Source organism: Talpa occidentalis, unplaced genomic scaffold (genome assembly GCF_014898055.3).
Source record: "Talpa occidentalis isolate TD23 unplaced genomic scaffold, MPIMG_talOcc4v2.1 talOcc4.7, whole genome shotgun sequence".
NCBI lineage: Eukaryota > Metazoa > Chordata > Mammalia > Eulipotyphla > Talpidae > Talpa > Talpa occidentalis.
Window position 1 is genome coordinate 11,801,646 of NW_023605083.1, and position 22,258 is coordinate 11,823,903.

General features: G+C 42.0%; 1 protein-coding gene across 5 annotated transcripts in view; it reads right to left on the reverse strand.

Annotated features, from left to right (window-relative positions):
• The window catches only part of ADAMTSL1 (ADAMTS like 1), an 861,052-nt gene that overhangs the window by 92,249 nt on the left and 746,545 nt on the right, over positions 1 to 22,258 (reverse strand). For all 5 annotated transcript variants that reach the window (XM_054689145.1, XM_054689144.1, XM_054689147.1 and 2 more), the window contains 3 exons: positions 16,422 to 16,601; positions 10,835 to 10,988; positions 8,853 to 9,978 (listed from right to left, as the gene is read on the reverse strand). In XM_054689145.1, the coding sequence (XP_054545120.1) occupies positions 8,853 to 9,978; positions 10,835 to 10,988; positions 16,422 to 16,601 (1,460 nt within the window). The remainder of the gene's footprint in view (positions 1 to 8,852; positions 9,979 to 10,834; positions 10,989 to 16,421; positions 16,602 to 22,258) is intronic.

A 22,258-nucleotide genomic window follows, 5' to 3' on the forward strand; every position in this document is an offset into this window, starting at 1 on the left:
TTAAGAAAGATGAACATAATCCAGAAGGTGATGCTGAAAAACAAATAGCTAAATCTCATCTACAGTGGTAGGGCTGAGATAGGGTATTATGCAGAGGGTAGTTTGTTGGTAGTAGTGGTGATCCAAATTTGATGGGTGGACTTCCTGTAAGAAAAGGGAGGATTAGGTAGACAAAGTGGGTCAGGAGACCCAAGGTAAGTTCAGAAACAGGAGGTAGCTGAGTACTGCTGGGGGGCAGGGCTCTGTGAGTGAGGTGGGGGCATGGTAAAAGACGGAGCAGGTGTTAGATTGTAAGAGATATTGTATATAATATTAAGGTCTTTGTAACTTCTCCTTAAGTGATGGCATGTCAGCAAAAGGACTCTAAGCATGGCACCGGCATGGACAGGTTTTCTAGAAAAAGGCTCTGGCAGTAGCATGTTGAATGATCTAGAGCGTAAATCAGTAAACTTTTTCTGCAAAGAGACAGATACTTAATATTTTAGGCTTTGCGGGCCACACACAGCCACCACTATTTATTCCTTTTCTTTGTTTTTAACAGCTCTTTAAAAAATATAAAAGCCATTCTTTAAATAACCCTTTTAACAGCTGGAGTTCAAATCCCAGTTTTACTACTGACTAAGTGTGAGATCTTGAGCATGTTAACATAACAACCCAGATTCAATTTCAACAGCCTTTTAACAACCCTTTTAGAAATGTAAAAGCCACTGGCAGTGATTGACTAATCCAGAGAAAGCAAACAGAGTGGGGAGGCTGTTGCTGTCATCTGAAGGTGACAAATGTAAGCCAAAGGAGAGAGAGAACAGAGAAAGTTGGGAGATGAAAGAGCCACTGAGGAACTAGAACAGTCTAGAAAAATGTTAGCTTGGGAAGCTAGATAGATGGGGTGCACTTTACTGGGATCAGGATTCAGCAGTTTAGAGACTTAGAACTAACCTATTTGTGAGGTGTCTGGGCAGGAATGGACAGGAAACACTTGTACATAAGAAAAAGAAGAGAGATTTAGCCTGGCTATAGATATAACGATAGCTGACATACAGGGGAACGCTGGAGTCACAGAATTATTAGTGCAGATGGAATAAGATTCCCAAGATGATTGATAAGAGCTGGGTAGAAGAGGAGAAGTTCAGAAAGATGATAAAGAACAAACTGAGGAAAAGCAAACCAGTGAGAGTGATTTCTAAGGTAGCAAGAAAGCAGGTTTAGGAAGAAGTGTTTAGCTTGTTTAGAATGCTACTGACAGGTCTGATTAGATAAGACAACTGTCTCTTTTATTTTTTTTAAAGATTTATTTATTTATACAAGATCCGGGGTGCAGGCCAGATTTGCGGGAGGATGAGTGGATTCACTGGAGAAAGAGTGGGGAGCAGAACAGGAAGACTGATGAAATACACTGCTGAGGGGAGCAGTGGGCGAGACAGGAGAGGTCTGCTCGCCATGTGAGACCCTCGCTGGCAGGCCGGGATCAAACTGGCACTGCAGAGGCTGTGGACAGATTCACAGCATGGTGCTCAACCACCTGCGCCACCAGGGGAGGCCCAACTGCCTCCTTTTTGAAGAAACAAGAAATTACTTTTTTGTGGGGGTCTTTTTCCAAGTGTATGTTGCATGCTACCTTAGAAACAGAAAGCAATTGTAAATTGTCTCTTATATAAATTATATAAATATACCAAATCAAGTAGAAATATATAGGGCCTTATATAATTCATGATTAATCTTGGGGGTACCAAGGATGGCTTTCTATATGCAAAATATTTCTTGGCTGTTAAGTTGGCTACTTCTGGACAATAAGTACCAAGTGCCATTAATGCACCAGGCCCATGAAGTGAGGCTACAAATACTTTTCTGATGGACCTTGCAGGGCAGAGCACAGCAATATAGTGAAACCAGTCAATTATGGATTCACACAAACCACAGGATTTAGTAATGAAAGAGAAAATGAGACAAAGTTCTCTTGTTTTCTAAATCATCTGGCACAAGCTCCCTGAAAGGAATTTCTAGTTTGCTCTCAATGGCTGTGCCAGAAAGTCCAGACTGAATCAGATGGCCACCTTTGGTCATTTAACCTTCTGGTCAGTCCAGAACTTTTCCTCCAAACTGGCAGATTTGGGGTCTGTTAACACCCAGCACATCTGCTCCCTTCACACAGGTCCTCTTGTTTTCAGTCTGGTCTCTAACCCAATGTCCCTATGAACTCAATCTAATCCACATGCAGGTAAAGGGGAGGGCAGGAGGGTAGTTGAGGAGGATGGAAGAGTGCTTGGTATTCTTAAATGTCCTTTTATTTATTTTTTTTTATTTTTTTTTTTTTAAATAGAGGCATGTTTTTTATTTATTTATTTGTTTGTTTGTTTTGTTTATACATGCACTGGGTACAGTCAGAAGCGCGGGAGGGTGAGAGAATTCACCAGAGCCAGAGCGGGGAGCAGAGCAGGCAGAAGGACCGAAGTACACTGCTGAGGGGAGCAGCGGGCGGCAGGAGAGGTCTGCGCGCCATGTGGGATCCTCATCCGGTGGCTGGGGAGCAGCCGGGGATTGAACCGGCGCTGCAGAAGCTGCGGGCAGCTTCGCAACCCAGCACTCAACCACTGCACCACCGGGGGAGGCCCTTAAATGTCCTTTTAGAACAGAGTTTTGTCTACCTCACCAAACCTTTTAACAGAACTAACAGCAGGCACAGAATTTCACCCTGAAGTTTGCCTTCTTCCCCTTTTCTATCTCAGCATTTAAAGGTGGTCGTTGAATCTCTGACCTCAGAACTGCCTGTGGTATTTGTTAAAATGCAAAGAGGGGGCCCTACTGTAGAAAGAGTTTCTGGAGCAGGGTAGGATCTGCTAGTCTACATTTCTAGAGAGTTCCTTACAATTATTATGCATATGGAATGTGACAACCCCTCCTGTATTGATATTTTAAAGTTTAGAAGTTTAAAGAGAAGTCTCTTGCCTGTTGGAGTTTAATGCAAACTTGTGGTCTGGGTTACTTGAGCCTATAACAGAGCTTCAGGGTTTGTTAGATTCTGGAGAAGAGTGAGCTTGCCTTATTTATGGATTTGCTGGAATCTGTCATTGTATCTAAGGTCAGCAGGTATCTGTAAATTCCAAAGGGACAGTTGCAAAGTACCCTGTACTAACTCTCCACCTCCCCTCCCCCCAATTTCTACCCATGCACCTCTAAATCCACTTGCCACAAGTATGAGTTCGGTTTGAATCTGTAAACATGGAAATTAGACCATTTCACTTTCCAGCTTAATAGCTCTCCAAATGTCAGACAAAACCTAAGCCTTCTCTTGGTCTCATTCTATACCATTCCACTACCACACTCCAGTCAAATGATCTTCCTTTGGGTTCCTTCAATGGCCTGAGTTCATTTTTTACTTTGGGGTTTTGCACTGCTTTTCCCCATAGAGGAATATTCTTCTTCTATGTCACAGGGTGAACACTGGTTATCCTCAAGTCTTGGCTTGCAGATGTCCTCTCCAGGGTACCTTCTAAACTGGTCACCAAACCATTCCTTATTACATCCTTGTTTTCATTTCCTGCCCAACATTTATCACCACTTGACATTTTTCTTGCAATTTTTTCTTTGTTTATTGTCTTATTCTATTCATTCACTAATCCACTATTAACTCAGTACCTGTTTGGTCCTATGTACTTTTCCCAGCACTGGGGATACAGCAATTAAGAAAGTCTCTACCCTTATGGACAAGCAATCAACAAATACATAAACAATATGCCAAATAACAATAAAATCTGTGGCTAAAACAGCAGACTTAAAGGGATGGAGAATGATGAGGAGTGCTTTTTTTTTTAAGATAGAATGAGCAGAAATCTAAATCCATGTAAACTGCAAGAGAACACAGACTTTTGTTTCTCTTGCACAATATTCCTAGAGAATAGGTTTGTATTTGGGGGAAAAAAAAGGGATAGATTAATAAACACTTACGGGAGGAATAAATAAACGATGTCATCTCTTATCACTTAAATACTATACTTACTTCCCTGACTCCCAAACCAAGATTTGATGGACAGAGAATGAGTCTTCCTTCCCTCCATACCCATTATATAATGTAAGTTTTAGTTCAGAGTAAGCATGGGATGTTTGTGAAACAAAGGAAGAAGTATAGATCATGATGAACCAGTTTGTTAAATTATATTTGGGGACTATTGCTTCGGAAGTTGATATTCTAAGAAACATGTGACTTTATTTTAACTAGTAAACTATATGTAAGATAAGATGCACTAGTATCTGAATAGTCCTTTTTTCACAAAACTAATTTCTTTCAAATCAAGCTTTGGCATATTGGAAAGCCAAAGAAATAATACACCTCTCTCAGTTTCTTCCTCCTTGACCTATCTTGCTGGTGCAGGCTGTTTCAAGTATACTTTAATACACTGCTAAGTCCTACCAACCAATAGCCAGCTGCATTTTTTCAGACTCTTTTAGAAAGATGGATTTGGGTACTAAGCAAAACCAGACTAACTGCACTATAACACTGGACATTTCAGCACTTCTCTGTTTGAAAATAAATGAGTGTCTCTGAACCACTACTGAACACAATAATGATGACAAGCAATGAAACCCAACACAAAGAGGTCACCAGCAGTGCATAGCAAAGCGGTCCCAATGGCAGCTCCATGCTGCCTGTGTGCTCTGTGCAGATACATTCACTTCTTCTGAAATTGTACTTGGAAAACTGTATAGAAAACCACGCCACAAGGCTTACTAACCAGCTAAGTAAGATGGAAAAATTATGACGTCAAAGATCAGAAACAGAAATCTCTTATTTTTCTCTACCACAAGTTGTAATTTGCATTAAAAAGCTCTGTCAAGGAGAGAGCTAGAGTGAAATTTTGATAGTGACAAGGACTGTAAAACAGCTTTATCATACCCTTCATGGTGATTTGCCTTTTAATGCTGCTCCCCACCTCCACCCCCACCAGTATTCTAGTGACTGAGGACCCAGTCCTGCTGTCCTAGTACTAGCATGTTCAGTACTGTCAGTGCAAGCAGCCATATTTGTTTTTCTGGCAAGAACCTGCTGTTTTTCTGTTTTTTCTGGCAAGAGTCTGCTTATTCATCTTAAAGTTATTTGGATCAGATTCTCAGTAAGGTGAAAACCAAAAGGCAAAAGTAGGATTTCTAAGTGGTATCTCAAGAATTGTTGGTATTCCTGAGATTACTGGGCCAAGAAATTGTTCATTGATCAAAGAAGTACTTGGAAAACAGTGCATACTATATCATCCACTTGGAAAGTCACAACACACATTGCAATCTTTAAAAAGTTAAAAAAAAGGCAAAAAACAGAAAATTTTCAATTGGGGGATAGTTAAATGCATTCTGAAACAGTAATCAGTTGCTTAAAAAGGTGATATAGAGCTCTACATACTTTTATGAAAACGTCTCCTAGATATGTAGACATGCTGTTGAATAAAACCAAGTCAAATTTCTAAACATGAGTAATATCCCATTAAAAATCCAAATGCTATGCCTTTATATGTATTTTATATATAATACAATAAAATATATAAAAATTCCAAAAGGATGTATACCAAATTATTAAGAGTAACATTCTCTGGGGTATAGAACTGGGGGATGAGGGAGACTTGCATTTTTACTTTATAGATTTAGGTATTATTTGAATTGTTTTATAGCCCCTTTATTAGTTTTATAATAAAAAACCAAGCACAATATTAAAAATATAGAAGTAAAGTCCAGCAATAAATACATCTGTTTAGTTTTAGGCGATCATATCCCAAACTCATGTGCTCACTGAATCCCATTTGGGGCGCACCCAGTAACAGCGTGTGCAACAAACTCTGAAGTTACTGCACTCAAGGCTCTCTCCACTCCCCATCACCTATGAGTTTTAACCTTCTATGTTCTTCTGTAAATGAGTCAAGGTGGTAGAAGAGACCACAGAAATGATCTGGCACAACCCCCTCACTTTTGAAATGCAGCAAAGGTGGCCATGAAATGTGAAAGGTATTGGCAAGATTAGACAGAAGCCCTCAATCCTTATCTGGCTCCTCCCATAACATTCCTGTATTCCCAGGTGATGTAGGTGGGCTGTGGCCTTGGGCTTCATAAAAGCACACAAGGACATTGTTTGGACGTCTTGGTAAGACATGACCTCAATATTCTCCTTGCAGTTGCAGGCACAGCAGAGTTTTAATCATCCCTTCTCTCTTCCCAGCAGCCTGTTTTTTCTTTTGCTTAAATTCTCATATTGTTTATTCAAGTAGTTCTTGGGAACTCAGAATGTGTCAGGCATGATGCTTGATACTATATATATATTAATGAAAAGTTTATCTTCTCCATCATGGAGCTCCATGATGGAGAAGAGAAACCCAGCAATCTGTCTTGTTCTACAGCTTTTCATGAGGAAGTAGGTACTATTCAAAGGAAGGAACCCTGAGAAGAATTGGTGGAAAACAACAAAGGTCTTGATGCAGCTAGGTGTCCCTGGTGAAGCAGGGAGAGGTACGCATACACTCCAAAAGCATGGCCTGGAGTTTGAAACTGCCCTTGCCAATTCTGCCTTTTACTAGTTATTTAACATTGGCTGAGTCCTTCAACTTCTGGGAATCTTAATCTCTTCATCTTTAAAGTAGGGATCACAGATCATATGTTACACCTTGCAGTGAACATTGAGATGATGACTATGAAAGGTTTTTAAAGGCTTTTTTCACATTTAGTCTATGAGTCAAGTGATGACTGCTGACATGGGGGCAGTGTGTATGTAGTTAGTCAAGAAATTCTAATTTCCATCTTTCCCCCCATACCGCACCCTTAAATCTCAATAGCACCAATCCTGGGCAAAGACTAAGGAGATATGAATAAAATGGAAGCACACTTGAGGAACTAACTGATTGGTGGGAATAACTGCATGATTTGGCTCAGTGGGTGGGGCAGGTACAATGGCTGAAGTGAGTTCTAGGGCATCATCCACCTGAGCGCCAGGCACCACTGTCTCTGGCACCTGCCATTTTGGTGGCCTGACACAGGACCTGATTCTCAGTGACCTTGTGGCCTCAAAAGGATTTACTACAACTTTGGTCTGATGCAACAATTTACTATAAATATGAAAGATCAGGAAAGAAGTGAAGAAATCATAGCAACTAAGCAGATCAAGCAAAGTTCAAGCTGGGAAGGAATGAAGCCAGAAACAAACAAGAAGAGATATTATCAACTCAGACTCTTATGCTGCCTTGTATTTGGGTGTGGGTGCAACATCAGTGCCTCGGCTTTCTTATCTAAGATGTGGTAACAACAGTAGTGTTTACCCTATAGGTTTGCTGGGAAGATGAAAAAAAAAAAATGCTTTGAAAGCACTAAGCACATTGTCTGGTATATCATAAGAGCACACAGAAAAAAAATACTTAGTATTATTATTGAAGTTCTTTGGTCTATTGGTTTACTAAGGCTGAGGCAATATTATTGACATTTTAAAGGTACTAAAGTTGTGGGAATGATGGACAAAGATTGTTTATCAAGTTTTAGAAGCACAGCCAGGACTACTCTTTGGAATCAAGTAAACTTGATATTGAGTCCTCAATCCAGTTATTACTAAAAATGTAATATTGGATGAGCTGAACTTATTTTTTAATGTAAAACTGGAGGTTGATGTCACACTTGTGGATTGACTGTTAGAATAAAAAGTTCAGCTTCATATAAATAAACCTGGCATCACACCTGGCACAATAAACCCTGACTTATTTCCTTCCCTACACAAAACTAGTAAACTAGAAAAGAGGATTAGCCTAACAATAGTTGTTAGAAGTAGATTTAATGAAAAGAGCACCAGGCATGGATTCTGGGTGAGGACTCTGGGTTGGAGGGCCTTACAGGTTTTTTTCCCCTCACAGTTACTGTATAATTCAAGTGATGATTTTTGTCACATATTTTGGCTCTGCCACCTAATAAATACGATATTTATCAAGTTCCTAGATTTTGTTTCCTCTTCTGTAAAGTGTGGGTAAAAATGGTACCCACTTTTCAGGGCTGTTGGAATGCATAGAGATGACATACACCAAGAGTTAACACTTGTCTATCAGAGAGCACTGCTCTTTGAATACCAGAAATCATTGTTTTGAGGGCTACTATAAAGTATGGTTTCATAAAGCATGGCATAGTGGTTGGTACCCATGTAGTGTTAAAAAAAATTCTGTGCTTATTAATTCTACAGCCACTACTGATTTTACATTATGAATGGCTATGGCCCAAGGAAATCAGTAAGTCATACATGCTGTCATTCCAGGAGAAGCATATCAAAACAGAGACACTAAGAGATACTAGGATAATTAATCACAAGACTGGCTGGAAATAAAATCTTTCTGGAACAAACAGCCCTGTCCAGCCCAGAGAGAGGAAGGGCTCACACAGAGGGTGCAGCAGTTTCTGGCTGCACTCTCTTCCCAGCCCTGGGGGAGCCTCTCTTCCTACCACACACATGGAGACAGTGTCCCCGTTTTGAAGCTTTTCAATGGCTCATCTCACAAAGTGGTAATGTAATAATGACTTGGCCTGATTATTTTTCAGCCAGAAGTTCAAAGCTATCAGGAGAGCATCTCATTCATCTTTGGGGTCCTCTGGGGATTAGGGTGGATGGGCATAGACACTATTATCTTACAAAGATGAGAGCACAGAGTTTAGAGAAAGTAAACACCCTGTTTTTGCTCTTAGTCTACCAATGGTGAGAGAAGGCTTGAATCCAAGATGTGATCCCTGAGGCTTAGTGCTCTAACTGCTATCCCGGGAAACACCTTGAAGGAAGTGTGAAGAGGGTCTCTTGGACAACCTGTGGCCCCTTGCTTCCCCCCACACCCCCCAATCCCAGTAGCTGCAAGGCTCACCTGTCAGTGAATTGAATCTCTTCTCCGTTCCTGGCCCAGCTGATGGTAGGCCTTGGGTTGCCTATGGCTTCACAGTGCAGAAGCACACTCAGAGTCCCGCTGGCCAGGGCCACAGTCTGTCCCAGGTGGGTGACCACCTCTGAGGCGGACAGCTGCTGGGCAGCAGAGATCTTCCGCAAGATGGTGGGTTTGCGGTGAGGCCTGCGAGAGCCGCCCCCAGCCTCTGCAGAGGAAGAGGTCCGCAGGGAGCTGGTGAAGCCAGACACGTGTTTATGAGGAGGAATGGCCACAAGGGGAAGCCGCCGCTCAGAAGGCTTGAGGAGCACGTCCTGGTGCTCCAGATGGCTGCGGAAGATCTCCTGGGCCAGCTGGGCCACCAGGTGCTTGCTGTAGATGTCACGAAGCTCCTCGGGCTGCTGGGAGAGGTTTCGAAGGATGTCGTCCAGGCGCTTCTGTTCAGTGACCAGGGTGAAAGGCAGGTGCAGAAGGGCCTGCTCTGCGTGCTGGTCCTCCTCTGAGGACGTATTCTTTTCTGTGGAGTCCTGGCCATCCCACGAGGCCAGGAGCTCTCCCGGCCAGCCCCCCTGCTCCAGCAGCCTCGACACAAGGTCATCGTAGCGGCTCCCTGTGTCAGCAGTGAAGCCCCGCTTCTCAGCCTTGCTGCCATTAGAGAAGATTCCGTTCTGGTGCTTGTGGGTCTGCAGGGCCTCCTTTGGGTGGACCTTCCGCACCATGAGGGCCTCTTCCTCGCTCCTCAGGCTCAGGGGCCGGGCCACCAGCTTGCGGTTGCCTCCAATGAGCTTGATCACGAACTGCTCCCGGGCCGGCCCAGCGGAGCAGGTGTAGACGCCTGCATCAGAGGGCTTGAGGCGATGGATCTTCAGGTAGCCAAAGGGAGCCACGGTGACGTGAGCAGAGCTGATGAGGTGCTGGCCGTCTTTTTCCCAGGTGATGAGGGGCTTGCGGAAGCGCCGTGTGGGACACCGTAGCACCACCACAGTCTTGGGGAGCAGGTAGGCGAATCCCCCCACCACAAAGTGTAGCTTCCTCTGCCTGCGCGTCTGGATGTAGACCTTCTTTTCGGCTGCAATATGAGGGCTCTGCTTAGTGGCTGGCCGTCCAGGCCCTGGAATGAGAACCAGAGAGATGGAGAAAGGTAAGGGAACAGCAGAGGATAAAAGACAAAGATTCAGTGACAGGAGAGAGGGAATGGAGAGGGTGAAGAGGAAGGACATAGAGGAAAGAAAGGCCTACAGCATTTATTTTGGCCAGGGCCTTCATTTACCATCTTAGGTTTTATGGGAGGAACTGACTGCCAGCTGTGGACCATCAAGCTGCCTGTCGCAATCAAACAGTGAACTAATGAGGTGCAGTGGGGCACCCCACTATCACCCTGCTGGGTCTTTTTGCCCCTAGAAGCTGAGATGCAGAGTTCTAGAGGGAGGAGGAACCCAGGGGAAAGGCAGTTCCTCTCATTAAAAGGACTTAAAAAATCAGAATTATAAAAAGAGGCAGAGGACAATGTGAAGGGGAATGTCTCCATTTCAGTGTTTACCCTTTGGGTCCAGCAGAGCACCAGGGCCCTAATGCGCATGGGGAGGAGAGCCCAGAAGTGTTATAACTCTAGGGATTAATATTAAACAGAACAAATCTGTTTAGAGCAGTTTAAAACCCCAGAGTGGATAACATTAGACTTCATTAGTATTATGCTGCCTCCGGCTTCCAGATCTCCGTACGCCAGCAAATGATCTTTGCTCTACCCCCTGCAAACTGTTTTTCCAGCAGAGAAGAGAATTCTGCCTGGCCACTGGTAATTAAGATTCCTGCTCCAAATCCAGCTGAGCTCTCCAGACTGCTGCCCTCCACAGGATTTTTTGCCCGAGATCTTCCACTGGCCTTGGGTTTAGGATAGGCTATGGCATGGCTATGGCTGCTTGTATGTGAGCTCATCTCCCTGTCCCCACAGAACTCTGACTACTCACTTGCACAGGTTGCCAGCATACAGGGCCTGATGGATGATGAGAACAGCAGAGGTGGGCACAGGGAGGAATTGACAATGGCTGTGACGCCGGTTTTCAGCACCTTCTGGCAAATGGCACTTCGAGTCTGGGTGCCCTCCCCACAGCTTGTGGAACACTGACGGGAAAAGAAAGATCAAATGCATGTAAACACAGGGAAGCAGAGGCTAATGGGTTTTTGTGTGGGCTCCCAAAGTCACCAAAACATGAGAAAAGTTCCTTGGAAATGCAACAGCCACTGAGAGAGTGAGAGAGAAATATTAATTATATAACATTTCTGGAAGACATGTTCATACTGTAGCCACATTCACCTTTCAGATATTCTCTAAGGTTCCCCATAGACATTTTACCTATTTTTACTTATGTGCTCTGGGATTTAGAGTTTCTGTGTTTTATAAAGCCCTATGCTGAAATTCTAGCTTACTGTTTCACTAGTTGGCAAATTAAACCCTGAGTCTGTTTCCAGTTTTCATGCTTATTTTACAAGGTTGGGAATTAAATGAGATAAAATATTTGAAATGTCACACACTAAAATGACAATTAATGCTAGTTCCTTTCTTCTTCCATCACAAAGAAATAATATTTAAAGCCAACTATCATTTAAGTGATATGTATTCACTTGAGGTGGGGGGCTAGATGCTATTGGAAAAAAGACGTATGAGATGGTTTCTAAAATCAAGGAGCTGTCATCATATGAGAGGAAAAGTTCAAATGCACTAAGATGAAACAGTATTAGGAAGTAGAAATAAAAACCACAGTGAAATACAACTTCATATACACTAGCATGACCATAATCAAGAGATAATAATAGTGTTGTTTATTGAAAGTGACAAAGTAGAGGGCCTCCCCGGTGGCGCAGCGGTTGAGCGCTGGATTGTGAATCTGCCCACAGCCTCTGCAGCGCCGGTTCGATCCCTGGCTGCTCCCCGGCCACCGGAGGAGGGTCCCACATGGCGCGCAGACCTCTCCTGCCGCCCGCTGCTCCCCTCAGTAGTGTACTTCGGTCCTTCTGCCTGCTCTGCTCCCAGCTCTGGCTCTGGTGAATTCTCTCACCCTTCTGCGCTTCTGACTGTACCCAGTGCTTGTATAAATAAATAAATAAATCTTTAAAAAAAAAAAGTAACAAAGTAGAAAAATTAGAGCCTTCATGTGTTGGTGGTGGGAATATGAACTGGTGCAACTAAACCACCTTGGAAAACAATTTGGTAGTTTTTCAAAAAGTTAAACATAAATTTACCATATGACCCAGAAAGTTCACTCTTTGGTCTCTACCCACGAGAAATGAAAACATACATCCACACCAAGACTTGTGTGCAAATATTCACAGCAGCATTATTTATAATAAGCAAAATATGGAAACAATTCAAATGTCCATCAAGTGGTGAATGGGTAAACCACATGTGGTATAACTGTGTAAGGGAATATTATGCCACCATAAATATGTAGCACATAGTTCTTTTATGTGCTACAACTTGGATTAAACTAGAAAATATTATGCAAAATTCAATTTTATGGTATGTAAATTATACCTCAATCAAGCAGTTTAAAGAAATAGGAATAACAGAATTTAGCAAAATATATAAAACTAAAAGACAAGTGAGGTACAGAAAATTGGTGCTAACAATTGCTGAAGGCTTATGGAATGCTTGTGATTTCCTGACTTAGGTGTTGAAAATGGGTAGCGTCTGGGTGGGTGTAGAGAACCAAGAATAACCATGGGAGGTGAGGGAAAGAGCTTGGAGCAATGTTGGTTCACACCCAAAATATTTTACTTTATTAGGACAGTCTCATGTAACTAAGGTTTCTTTTGTTGTTATTTTTTTAGTTTTTGTTTGTGGTTTTCAATGTTTGAATTCCTCATTTGTGTTTGTCTCCAGATTGGGTAAATTTACAGAATAAAATAGTTTGTTACATTGAAAAAACAAAGAAGAAAGGTCCAAGGCAGGCCTGGGGGCAGAACTAACCTGTTTGGACAGAGAGACTAAATCGAGAGTGTTAGGCGCTTAAGAGGTAGTTTGGGGCAAGGCATTGGAGACTAAATTTTCAGACAGGAGTTTTGGAATTGGTCCATAAAGCAATGAGGAGCCATTGAAGGGAGGAGTAAAATGATGAAAGAGGTGTTTTGAGAAGGTTAATCTGGCAACAGTGTTTGGGAGGGATGGGAGAAGACAGATGGCAGGCAGGTATGTCAGTTAAGAGGCTGCCACAGTAGTTCAGGCTTCAGATGATAAAAGCCGGCACTGGGGTCATGGCAGTGTGCCACGTTAACTTGAAAAATGACAGTAAAAACCGAAGAAAATTATCTTATATTTTCAAGTTTTATATGTTAGCCATGGAAATGAACTACTCTATTCAAAGTGCTGTGATATACACCACCCTGAAAGATGATTAAGCTGCAAAATACCCATCGCTTTTGTACCCCGACAATGGTGGATTCCAGACACCAACTATCCTTTATTTTATTGTAAATGACAGCGCCAAATCCAGGGATCAGGTGGGATGGAGGTAAAGAGCCTGGAAATTTTAAAAGTAGGGTTATTTTAGGGCTGCCATGCAGAAAAATAGACTGCATGTCAGAAGATGGGTTTATGATTTTGGTTAAGCCTAGTTCTTTCCAAGGCTCAATTTCCACATCTCTAAAATAAGGAAACCAAGTTAGAGTAGGGATTTTCAAACCGTGTTCTCTAACTGTGGGGAAAGTGGTTCAAGGACCTCTCAGATGATCTGGAGACCCATCTATTGGAGATCTGGGAACTCTACCCAGGCTTCAACCAAAACAGCTCAGTTTACCTCTTAGATTTTTGGCTTCATAGTAACATTTCACTGGGGAAATGGAAAAAGAGGGCTCTGTGGCTTTAATCTTGAAAGGAATATCCAGGCCATTGGATCATCTAAATTCCTTCTAGCACTAAAATGTACTATCCTGATTTTCATTTCATTCCTGTAATTTGGGGGTAACAACTTTCCCCAAATTATGATTTAAAAATGTTTAATAGCCAAGTCTTTCAGGAGATAGAGGGCTTCTTTTAATGAAAAAAAGCAAAGGCCTTTTGAGAGGTTTTACTCTCAGAATAGAGTCTGAAAGCAATTTTGTTTGAAGTGTCTAAAACTTTGGCTTAATTCTGTCTCTGAGGGATTCTGTGCAGTAACCATGAGATTGAGCCCAGATAGTTGAGGATAAAAAACACCCATAGATCATCCAGGTCTTCCTTTGTCTAAGGGAGTTTTTCTTGGTGGGGGAGGGTTTTGGAATGCACATCTCATCTCAGCCAGAGAGCAAAGGGAAAGGCTGTAGAGATGACAGGGCCAATGTGGAGCCTTTGGGAACATCCCCAGTTAATCCCAGTGAATGACTTCCCACCATTCCCAGCCCCTCCCCAATGTTTGGAATTTCCATTCATCAACTCAGATAGCTCAAAACCTAATAACACACAACTCCTAGTTCCCAAAACATAACTTCCTCCTCCCTAGGAAGATGGGCAAAGACCACGGGAGGTCTAGGCCATGACCCTGGGTCTAACCAGTGAAGGTAAATGCTTTCTTTTATTCTTCTTCTGACAATGAGCAGGGATGGAAGAGAATTGTAACTATAATTTACTGGGCCTAAAACACTTGATATACATCATTTAATTCAAGTCTCCCAATAATCATAAAAGTGGACACTATTATAATCTCCATTATTCAGGTAAACAAACAGATCTATAAAAGTTAATTAGCCCACAAAAATGGTAGAATCGAGATTACAACCTAAATTTGCCTGTCTTTGAGCCTAAACTCTCCATAATACTATTCCAAAGATTTGTTTTACTTAATGGGGCCCACAGGACTCAGCTTAGCAGTCTCCTTTCCTTAGTGCTTAATCTCCAGGGTCCCTTCTTCAAATCTGTGGATTGAAAGAAAGGTTTTAAATTCCCTGTGTCCCACATGCTCAGAGGCCACAAACTCCAGGAACATGGAAGGACAACTATGACACAGACAAGCCTTGTTCTTAGCAACCTACCCATGGCAGACTATCCCTGCCAGGCTTAACAAGTCAATACCTTTTACAAACCCTCCTCCCCAGCTCCCTCTGCCCTCAGCAGGTCTCAGCCAGAACCAATCACCCAGGAAACACCTCAGTGTTCTCTCCCGCACTGCTATTTTTGTTAGGATTTGCTCATCTAGACCACCAAATCCTAAGTCACCATTCCATCGGAAAATTGACAAATTCCATAGGCACACACACACATGCTCTTTCCATATACTTTCAATCCTTTAATATGATGAAATAAAATTAATTTTAGTAGATGAAAAAAATCTTCTTTTTGTTCTGGGACATCTGGTGTGAGAGGCTACCAGAAAGCTATCTTACTGCCAAAATATAAGACCTGTAGTAATATAGTTTAGCTCAACTGCAATGTCCTCAGCAGGTACCACCTGATGGGACTCTGTATGGGTTGATCAAATGCAGGATGAGGACTCTAAGAACCTATGTTGAAAAAGGTGGTATTTTAATTTTCAGAGGCAGCTTTCTTTTCTGTGGAAGGAAGTAGCCCTGTGATATATTTCAACCAGCAGCCACTCCATCCTGGGAGTTGAATATTGTGCAAAGCAGCTAATGGGGTCAGCAAGGCCAATTCAAATGCTCATATGCAACAAAGGTGGGGGGGCGGGCTTTGAATCTGGTTTGGACACTTCACTTCAGGCCTAGTGTTCTTGGCTAAATCTGTGTGTGAGGCAATTTTGGAGAGACTTCTTTATGGGACATACATGGGTCTATAAAGCTGAGGGAGTTGTAGGGAGTTCAAGTAGGAGATGGGGCTGAAAACAAGTAAGTTGATGCTGGATGTAAATGGATTAATTTATGCTAATGTTACCGGAGGATTATTTGGCAAAGGAGATTAGTTGGAGGTAAAGTCAGGAATGGTGAGTGATGCTGCATCAGCTCCCCAAATGCAAAAGCAACAGGGGAAATCAAATTCTCTTGCTGGGAAGTTGTTGAAGTTTTGCAGCCAGGAAACTGACAGTAAAAAGGCAGGATTTCCTTGGCCTTCTTTTCCTAATAAATCATGCTGCTTATTGTCCAGTACTTGGAAGAGAAGAACTGAAGAGGCTGTGCCCTTCCTGAGTACAGACTAGAAACATCTGGGAGTAGGAGGTACAGGGAGGTCAGGAGGTGGGGGGACACATGGAGATAGAGGGATAATAACCCAGTGTTCTGAGAAGGATCTGGGGCCCCAACCACATGAACGAAGCCTGGTTTTGTTCCCCGGGTAACATTTATGACTGATTGTTGAGTAAGGACTGGCTGCTTAACTCATGTCCCAGCAGCCTACTTAAAAGTTGGTTACATAGAAAAATACTGCTCCATAATGTAAGGAGGATTATTTTGTTCTGTTCTTACCCTCTGTATATTTTTGGGGTGTCTTCTTTAAAGATTTTTTTGGGGTAACACTGATTTGCAATATTGTATACAATTTAGGGGACTAGATTCACACCTCAGATGTATGTCACCACCCTACATGTTGTTCCTATACCTTTTTCGTTATCTCCTTTTGAGGACCACACATACCTCTGTCCAGTCAGACAGTAGCCACTCGCTGGGACAGTCATCTTTCCTGCAGGCTTGCTGGGAGGCCAATTTTGAGGCTGAACAGAAGGTCTCAGGAAGCTCCAAGAAACTGCCATCAGCCATGCGCTGTTTGCAAAGAACTTCACGCTTCTGGATGCCCCCTCCACAGGTCCTGGAACACTGGGGAAGGAAGAGAGTGTCAACCCCATGTAGAAGAGTAATGTCTTTGACTGTCCTCTTTGACTTAAGCCTTGGCTGAATAAGGAGTGAAAAAAGACAGATAAGAAAAACCAGGAACCAGCTCAAAGGATTTTGCTTTCTCTCCTTGAAATGAATTTTATAGCAAGGTGTACACCCTCCACTCTTAATCTTGAACAATTATAGGATCCAGGTATTTCAAGGGCCTTTAAATCTTAGAAAGTTGCTTCTGAGCTATGATTTGCAACCACCCAAGACAACTGGTTTAAAAGGTTAGTATAATAGAGTGTTAAACATATTTACGATTCAGTGAAAATAATCTGCTTCTTCCAGAATGAAATGAGAGAGCTCCTGACACTGGTGTAAATCTGGAAGAATTGATCTTCAGAGAAGGCAGCCCTTGCTCTTTCTCAACAAGCTAACACCCACTTCACTATGTTGGAGGGGCAAAAGATTTGGAGGCCTGGATTTCTGAAGAACTCCCCTGGAATTCTTCTCTTGTAGGACTGGTGATTTCTCAGGGTGATGGGAGCAGAAAGAAAAGCATATTTCAGTGGGACTTGAGCCACACCCATTGTTCTCATGTAACTTAATAGTTCTATTCCAGCTGTGGTGGGGTGGGGGAAGGGAGGCATCCTCAATGGCACAAATTGTTAGCTCCTATTTCAAGTATTTGTCCCTTCCCTTCTGATAGCAAAGGTAGCCCTAATTTTTAGCTGGACACAGGACTTTTCAGCATTCAGACAATATTTGTCAACCTCTTTGAAGAGAAACCCAGCTGTGTAATGAAGTGCTGGCCAATGAGACATGTGGGAAGGGTTATGTACAATTTCAGGGAAATACCCATAAAGAGAGTGTGACATCTCCCCTCTCCCCTTCTCCTGAGAACCACAAGGGGGACTTGTGCCCAGTCATGGTTAGGATGGTGAGACAGTGCCCATGGTACAGTCAGAATGTCACTGAGCCCCAGCTGTCATACTCCTACTCAGTGGTCCACACCCTGGATGTACTTTAATCACCTGGAAACTTAATATTGAGGCCTAATCCCCATCTTAGCATCATTAAAACAAAAACTTCAGAGGCATGTCCCGGGCAACAGTTTTTAAATTAAAAAGAATTTTTTTTAAACCTCCTTGCTCAACTAGGGCTGAAAACCTTCTCTCCAAACAATGCCCTTCTACTATTCCCTAAGGGAATGAAGTAAATGGAAACCCTGAACACCACAGAGGCCTCTGTTAAAACCAGTGGCTGTTTGGACTCCACCTGGGCAAATGTTCCCTTTGTATGCAGTTGTGAACTTGAAGCTCAAGTTGTGGCTTGAGGTCACTGGAGAATGCAGTTAGGAAAGCAAGCAACTTTGTCTACTAAGGCCTTCTAACCATGGAGTCTTTCAAACCATCCGAACCAGTAGTGAACAACCTTAAGTTTAAAAAAAAAAAAATAACGTAATTGAGTCTCACAGGAGAAAGACACATTTTCTTATGGCTGGATCCCAGTAGACACTGAATTAAAGGCTGGTGCTACCACCTACGAGTTAGGTCTGATTTCCACTTTCCAGAAAAATAAGCTGAGGTGAGAGAGGTGAAGTAACTCAATGCAGGTGACAGAGGGGCGAAGATTGTTTTATTTCCATTCAGTGCAACATTCACAGAGTACCTCCTGACGGATGCTTTGGGTTGAGGTGTGGATGCAGCTGGAGAGCAAGTCAATGGTAGGCTTATCTTTCCTGCGCTGACAGGAATCCCACTCTGCTTGTAGAAAGAATGGAAGGCTCTCTGCTGCTTCATGCTGAGAGCTGGGACCTCATAAGCACCAAGCTTATCATAAAAGAGCCTGGCCTTACTCTACTCTCTGCACCTTAGGGGTGGCACTTCTGGAGTTCAATCCTCAGTCTCCCCTGTATGACATTCCCTGAATTGCAGAAGCTGGTGCATGACCCAGGTTGGGGATCAGCATTCTAAAATAGCTCATCTACACCGTGGTAGCCCTGGAGAACATGTTCTCCCTGGACCCACTGATTTCCAAGCTGAATGGTTACGTGTGAACATAGCTTCTTGCTTTGCCACACAACTGGGGGCATAGGTCGACCACCTCTGCAGCCAATTTTTTTTCATCACAGATTAAAACAGTTCTTTCCAAGAGCAGGTCTAGTGTACCATTTAATCTTGATTCAAGAAAAATCTCTGACCCCAGAGCTAATGATTCAAGCTATGAGTGGCCCAGGGTTCTGGCTTCTCTAGCTCATTTTAGTGACTCCTTGGCCTTTTTATTTATAGGAGAAACAAAATTTTATTTTAGTTCATGTTTAGCAGTTAAATAAAATTTAAAGAATATTTTTCTTTAATGCATTGCAACCACACAGCCTAGCACAGTATCTTCTGCAAATGTAAATCCTCAATAAATATTTGTGGAACTGAACTGACGTTGGTGGTTGGGGGAAATTTAAATTAGTGGTGAAGAATTCTGTTTACTTAGAATAGCTCTTCTTGTTACTAGGGATAACTAAAGCTAAAAACTTGGTTTTATAATCTTTTTCATAATTTCTTACATTCAGCTTTCTCTTATTTCTTTTGAATTCTTGCTTCTAACCAGTTATTCTATAATCAGATTTTATTGCTTAGACTTTCTTCAGAATTTTTTTTATAACTAGACAACTAACCATGTGGATTACTGATTCCTAAGAATTTGCCAAATTTGAGGACTGCGTTCTCCACAATTCTTTCCATTCTATGAATTATAAAAATTCTTCCATGAACTCAATGTAATTTTGCTGAAATTGTAATTTATTGAAAGAAAAAATTATGCGGGGAGTAAAAAGTTTAAACCTTAAACTCTGTCTTCTCCCCTCTGCCAACTTAAAATGCCCATTTAAATGCAAATAGGATCTTGACCAAAATAGATTTTTTGATTCTGCCCCTCTAAACTCATTTTAAGAATGCTTCCCTTTCAGTTTTCCCCCATTGATTTAAAGGTGCCATCCAAAACAAAACTTAGGAAATGATCTTGAGGTTTTCCTTTTTTGTTACTACCTCTCCATTGACACCCAATCCATGAGCAAATACTTTCATATTTACCTCCAAAATAAACAAGCTTTACTTCCACAATAAGCCGTAAATTAGGATGCCATCATCTCTTGCCTATACTACTGCAAAGCTTCTTAACCAGTATACTAGTTTCTAGTTTTCTCACATAGCTCCTAGCAGGGGATAGAAGGCCCATTTAAAGACAGTGCCTCTCTGCTTCTCAAGGTCTGCTAAAAATCCCACTGGTTGAATACAATTAGAAGCCAGAGGGCTTCTATGTTCCTGGCACAGAGGTGGAAAAGGGAAGAGATCTAAGGAGCAATACAAGACATTCAGCATATTGTCCAACTCCTCTATAGTCTACTCTCCGTACAGTAGCAAGAGTGCTACTGAAAACAAAGTATAAAGCAGATAATTCCCATGCTAAAAACGTTTGAATGAATTTCCCTTGTGATTAGGATAAAATTCAAACTCATCTAACGCTGTTCTGCAAAGTCCTACATTTTCTGGCCCCTACCCAGATGGACTATCAAGAATATCTAACTCAGATCTTCCAACTTCATTCAATATAACATTATTAAATACCAACCATGGACAAAGCACGGTTCTAGGTTCTACATTTTGACAGTGAACAGAAGAATTTTCACATGCCTCTGCAATTTAATTTCACGTAATTCTACTCTTTTCCTGTATATTCCCACCATATTTGTTTTTTGTTTGTTCCTCAAACATTTAAAATTTGTTTCTCCTATGGCACTTTTACCCTTCCACTACTATTTGGAATGTTTTTTACTTGGTATGGCTTAGTTTTTCTAATCATTCAGGTTCAAGTCCTTTCTTACCTGTTTGGAGAGGCTCTCCCAAATCTTCCACCTACAGTAACCAAAGCAGTCTCTATTCCATTAACCTCATGTTATTTTAAAAATAGCTCTCAGGGCCTCCCCTGGTAGCACAGGCAGTTGAGCGCAGCACTGTGAAGCTGTCTGCAGCCTCTGCAGCGCCGGTTCGATCCTGGCTGGCCACGGAGCAACCCACATGGTGCAGCAGACCTCTCCTGTCTCGCCCACTGCTCCCCTCAGCAGCGTATTTCAGTCTGCCTATTCTGTTCCCCACATCTCTGGTGAATCCTCTCACCCTCCCGTGCATCTGGCCTGTACCCCAGTTTTTGTATGCATGAATAAATATTTAAAAAAAATAGCTCTCATCCTTTCAGATATAATTGATTAGACTATAGCTCTATTAAGGCAACAATTTGTTTCTCTTATTGCTCATGTTAGTGTTTGAGAAATGTGTTTAAATATGATATTGTTATATCCTTAGTGAGAGACTTTAGGATTGGATGGAGCCCTCTCTAGCTTGCTTTCTTCTATATCTTTTCACTTTTCTTTTGAAATTAATGATTTCTTGGTTTCATCAATAAAAAGGTGGACAGGGTATGAGCTGAATAGTACAGTGACATTTTGATGCTGAAGTTATGTGACAATTTGGTATGATCTACAGCTAAATGGGTACACTGTAGTGAAAGTGCAGTGTATTTTTCTGAAAGAAGTAATGGTTGATTCATAAAAGCACTATCTTCTAATCCTCAAAATGACTAAACACTTTTCTTTGAATCTTTTGATTATAATTCACAGTCAAATTCCCCATGTGTCCTATTGAGTTTGTCCAGTATAAAGAATGCACTTTTGAAACTTCTGTTACCTGGTGACTGACATTTTAGGCATTTTATTAGTAATACCGTATTTGTAGGAGTACAGATCTCTTTAATGTTTGAGGGCTGAAATTTCTTTTTTCTAAATATCTTATGAGGCATGTGGGCTTCCATTCAATTCAAATTGATGCTCCAAAAAGAAATAAGTAGCTAAATAAGCAGCTCTCAGTTTCAAGCTGTTCATTAAAGTTTCTTAGGGTATGTGGTTAATTTTCTCTATTAAATCAAGGCAGGAGATAATGAAAATAACTGGTCTTATTTCAAGAGTGGAGATGCCATAAAATTGTGCTATCCTGTGTCACCACTCACTTAACACAACATAACAGGATTATCAGTTTTCAGATAGGATCTGATTGATCATACAGACACTCAGCTGACATCCATCACTGTACACAAGTCTGGGATAATATAATGACAAAACAGTTGCAAGAAAAGTAAAACAAAAGAATCAATTTGTTATTTTGAAGTTTGATTTCCACATGTTTTAAGGAAAATCTCAGTGCCCAGAAGATAAAGTTCAGATTCCCAAACATCCTGAGGGTCCTCACACTCTGACCTGTGTTGCAATTTCCAGCCACTTTCCTTGCCAGTAAGATTTAGGTGAGTGCTTTAGCTATGTTTTTCCCTTCCCAGGACCCACAGATGCTTTCTCTGATCAGCAGAATCATAATGCTGACTTAGTGAGAAATGCCATCCACCTCTTCGTCCATCTAGAAACTTCTCAGATGTCCTTGACTGAGCCTTGACTGCCCTTGACTGAGTCCAAAGGACTTCTTCACTTAAACCTTCTCTACCCCTTACACCTCAAGGTGAATGAGTTACCTCTCACCCCACCTTGTCCTGGAACGGTACTCCTCCTGCAGGGGTTATTCCTATTTCCCTCCTCCTCCCTATATGCACGCACA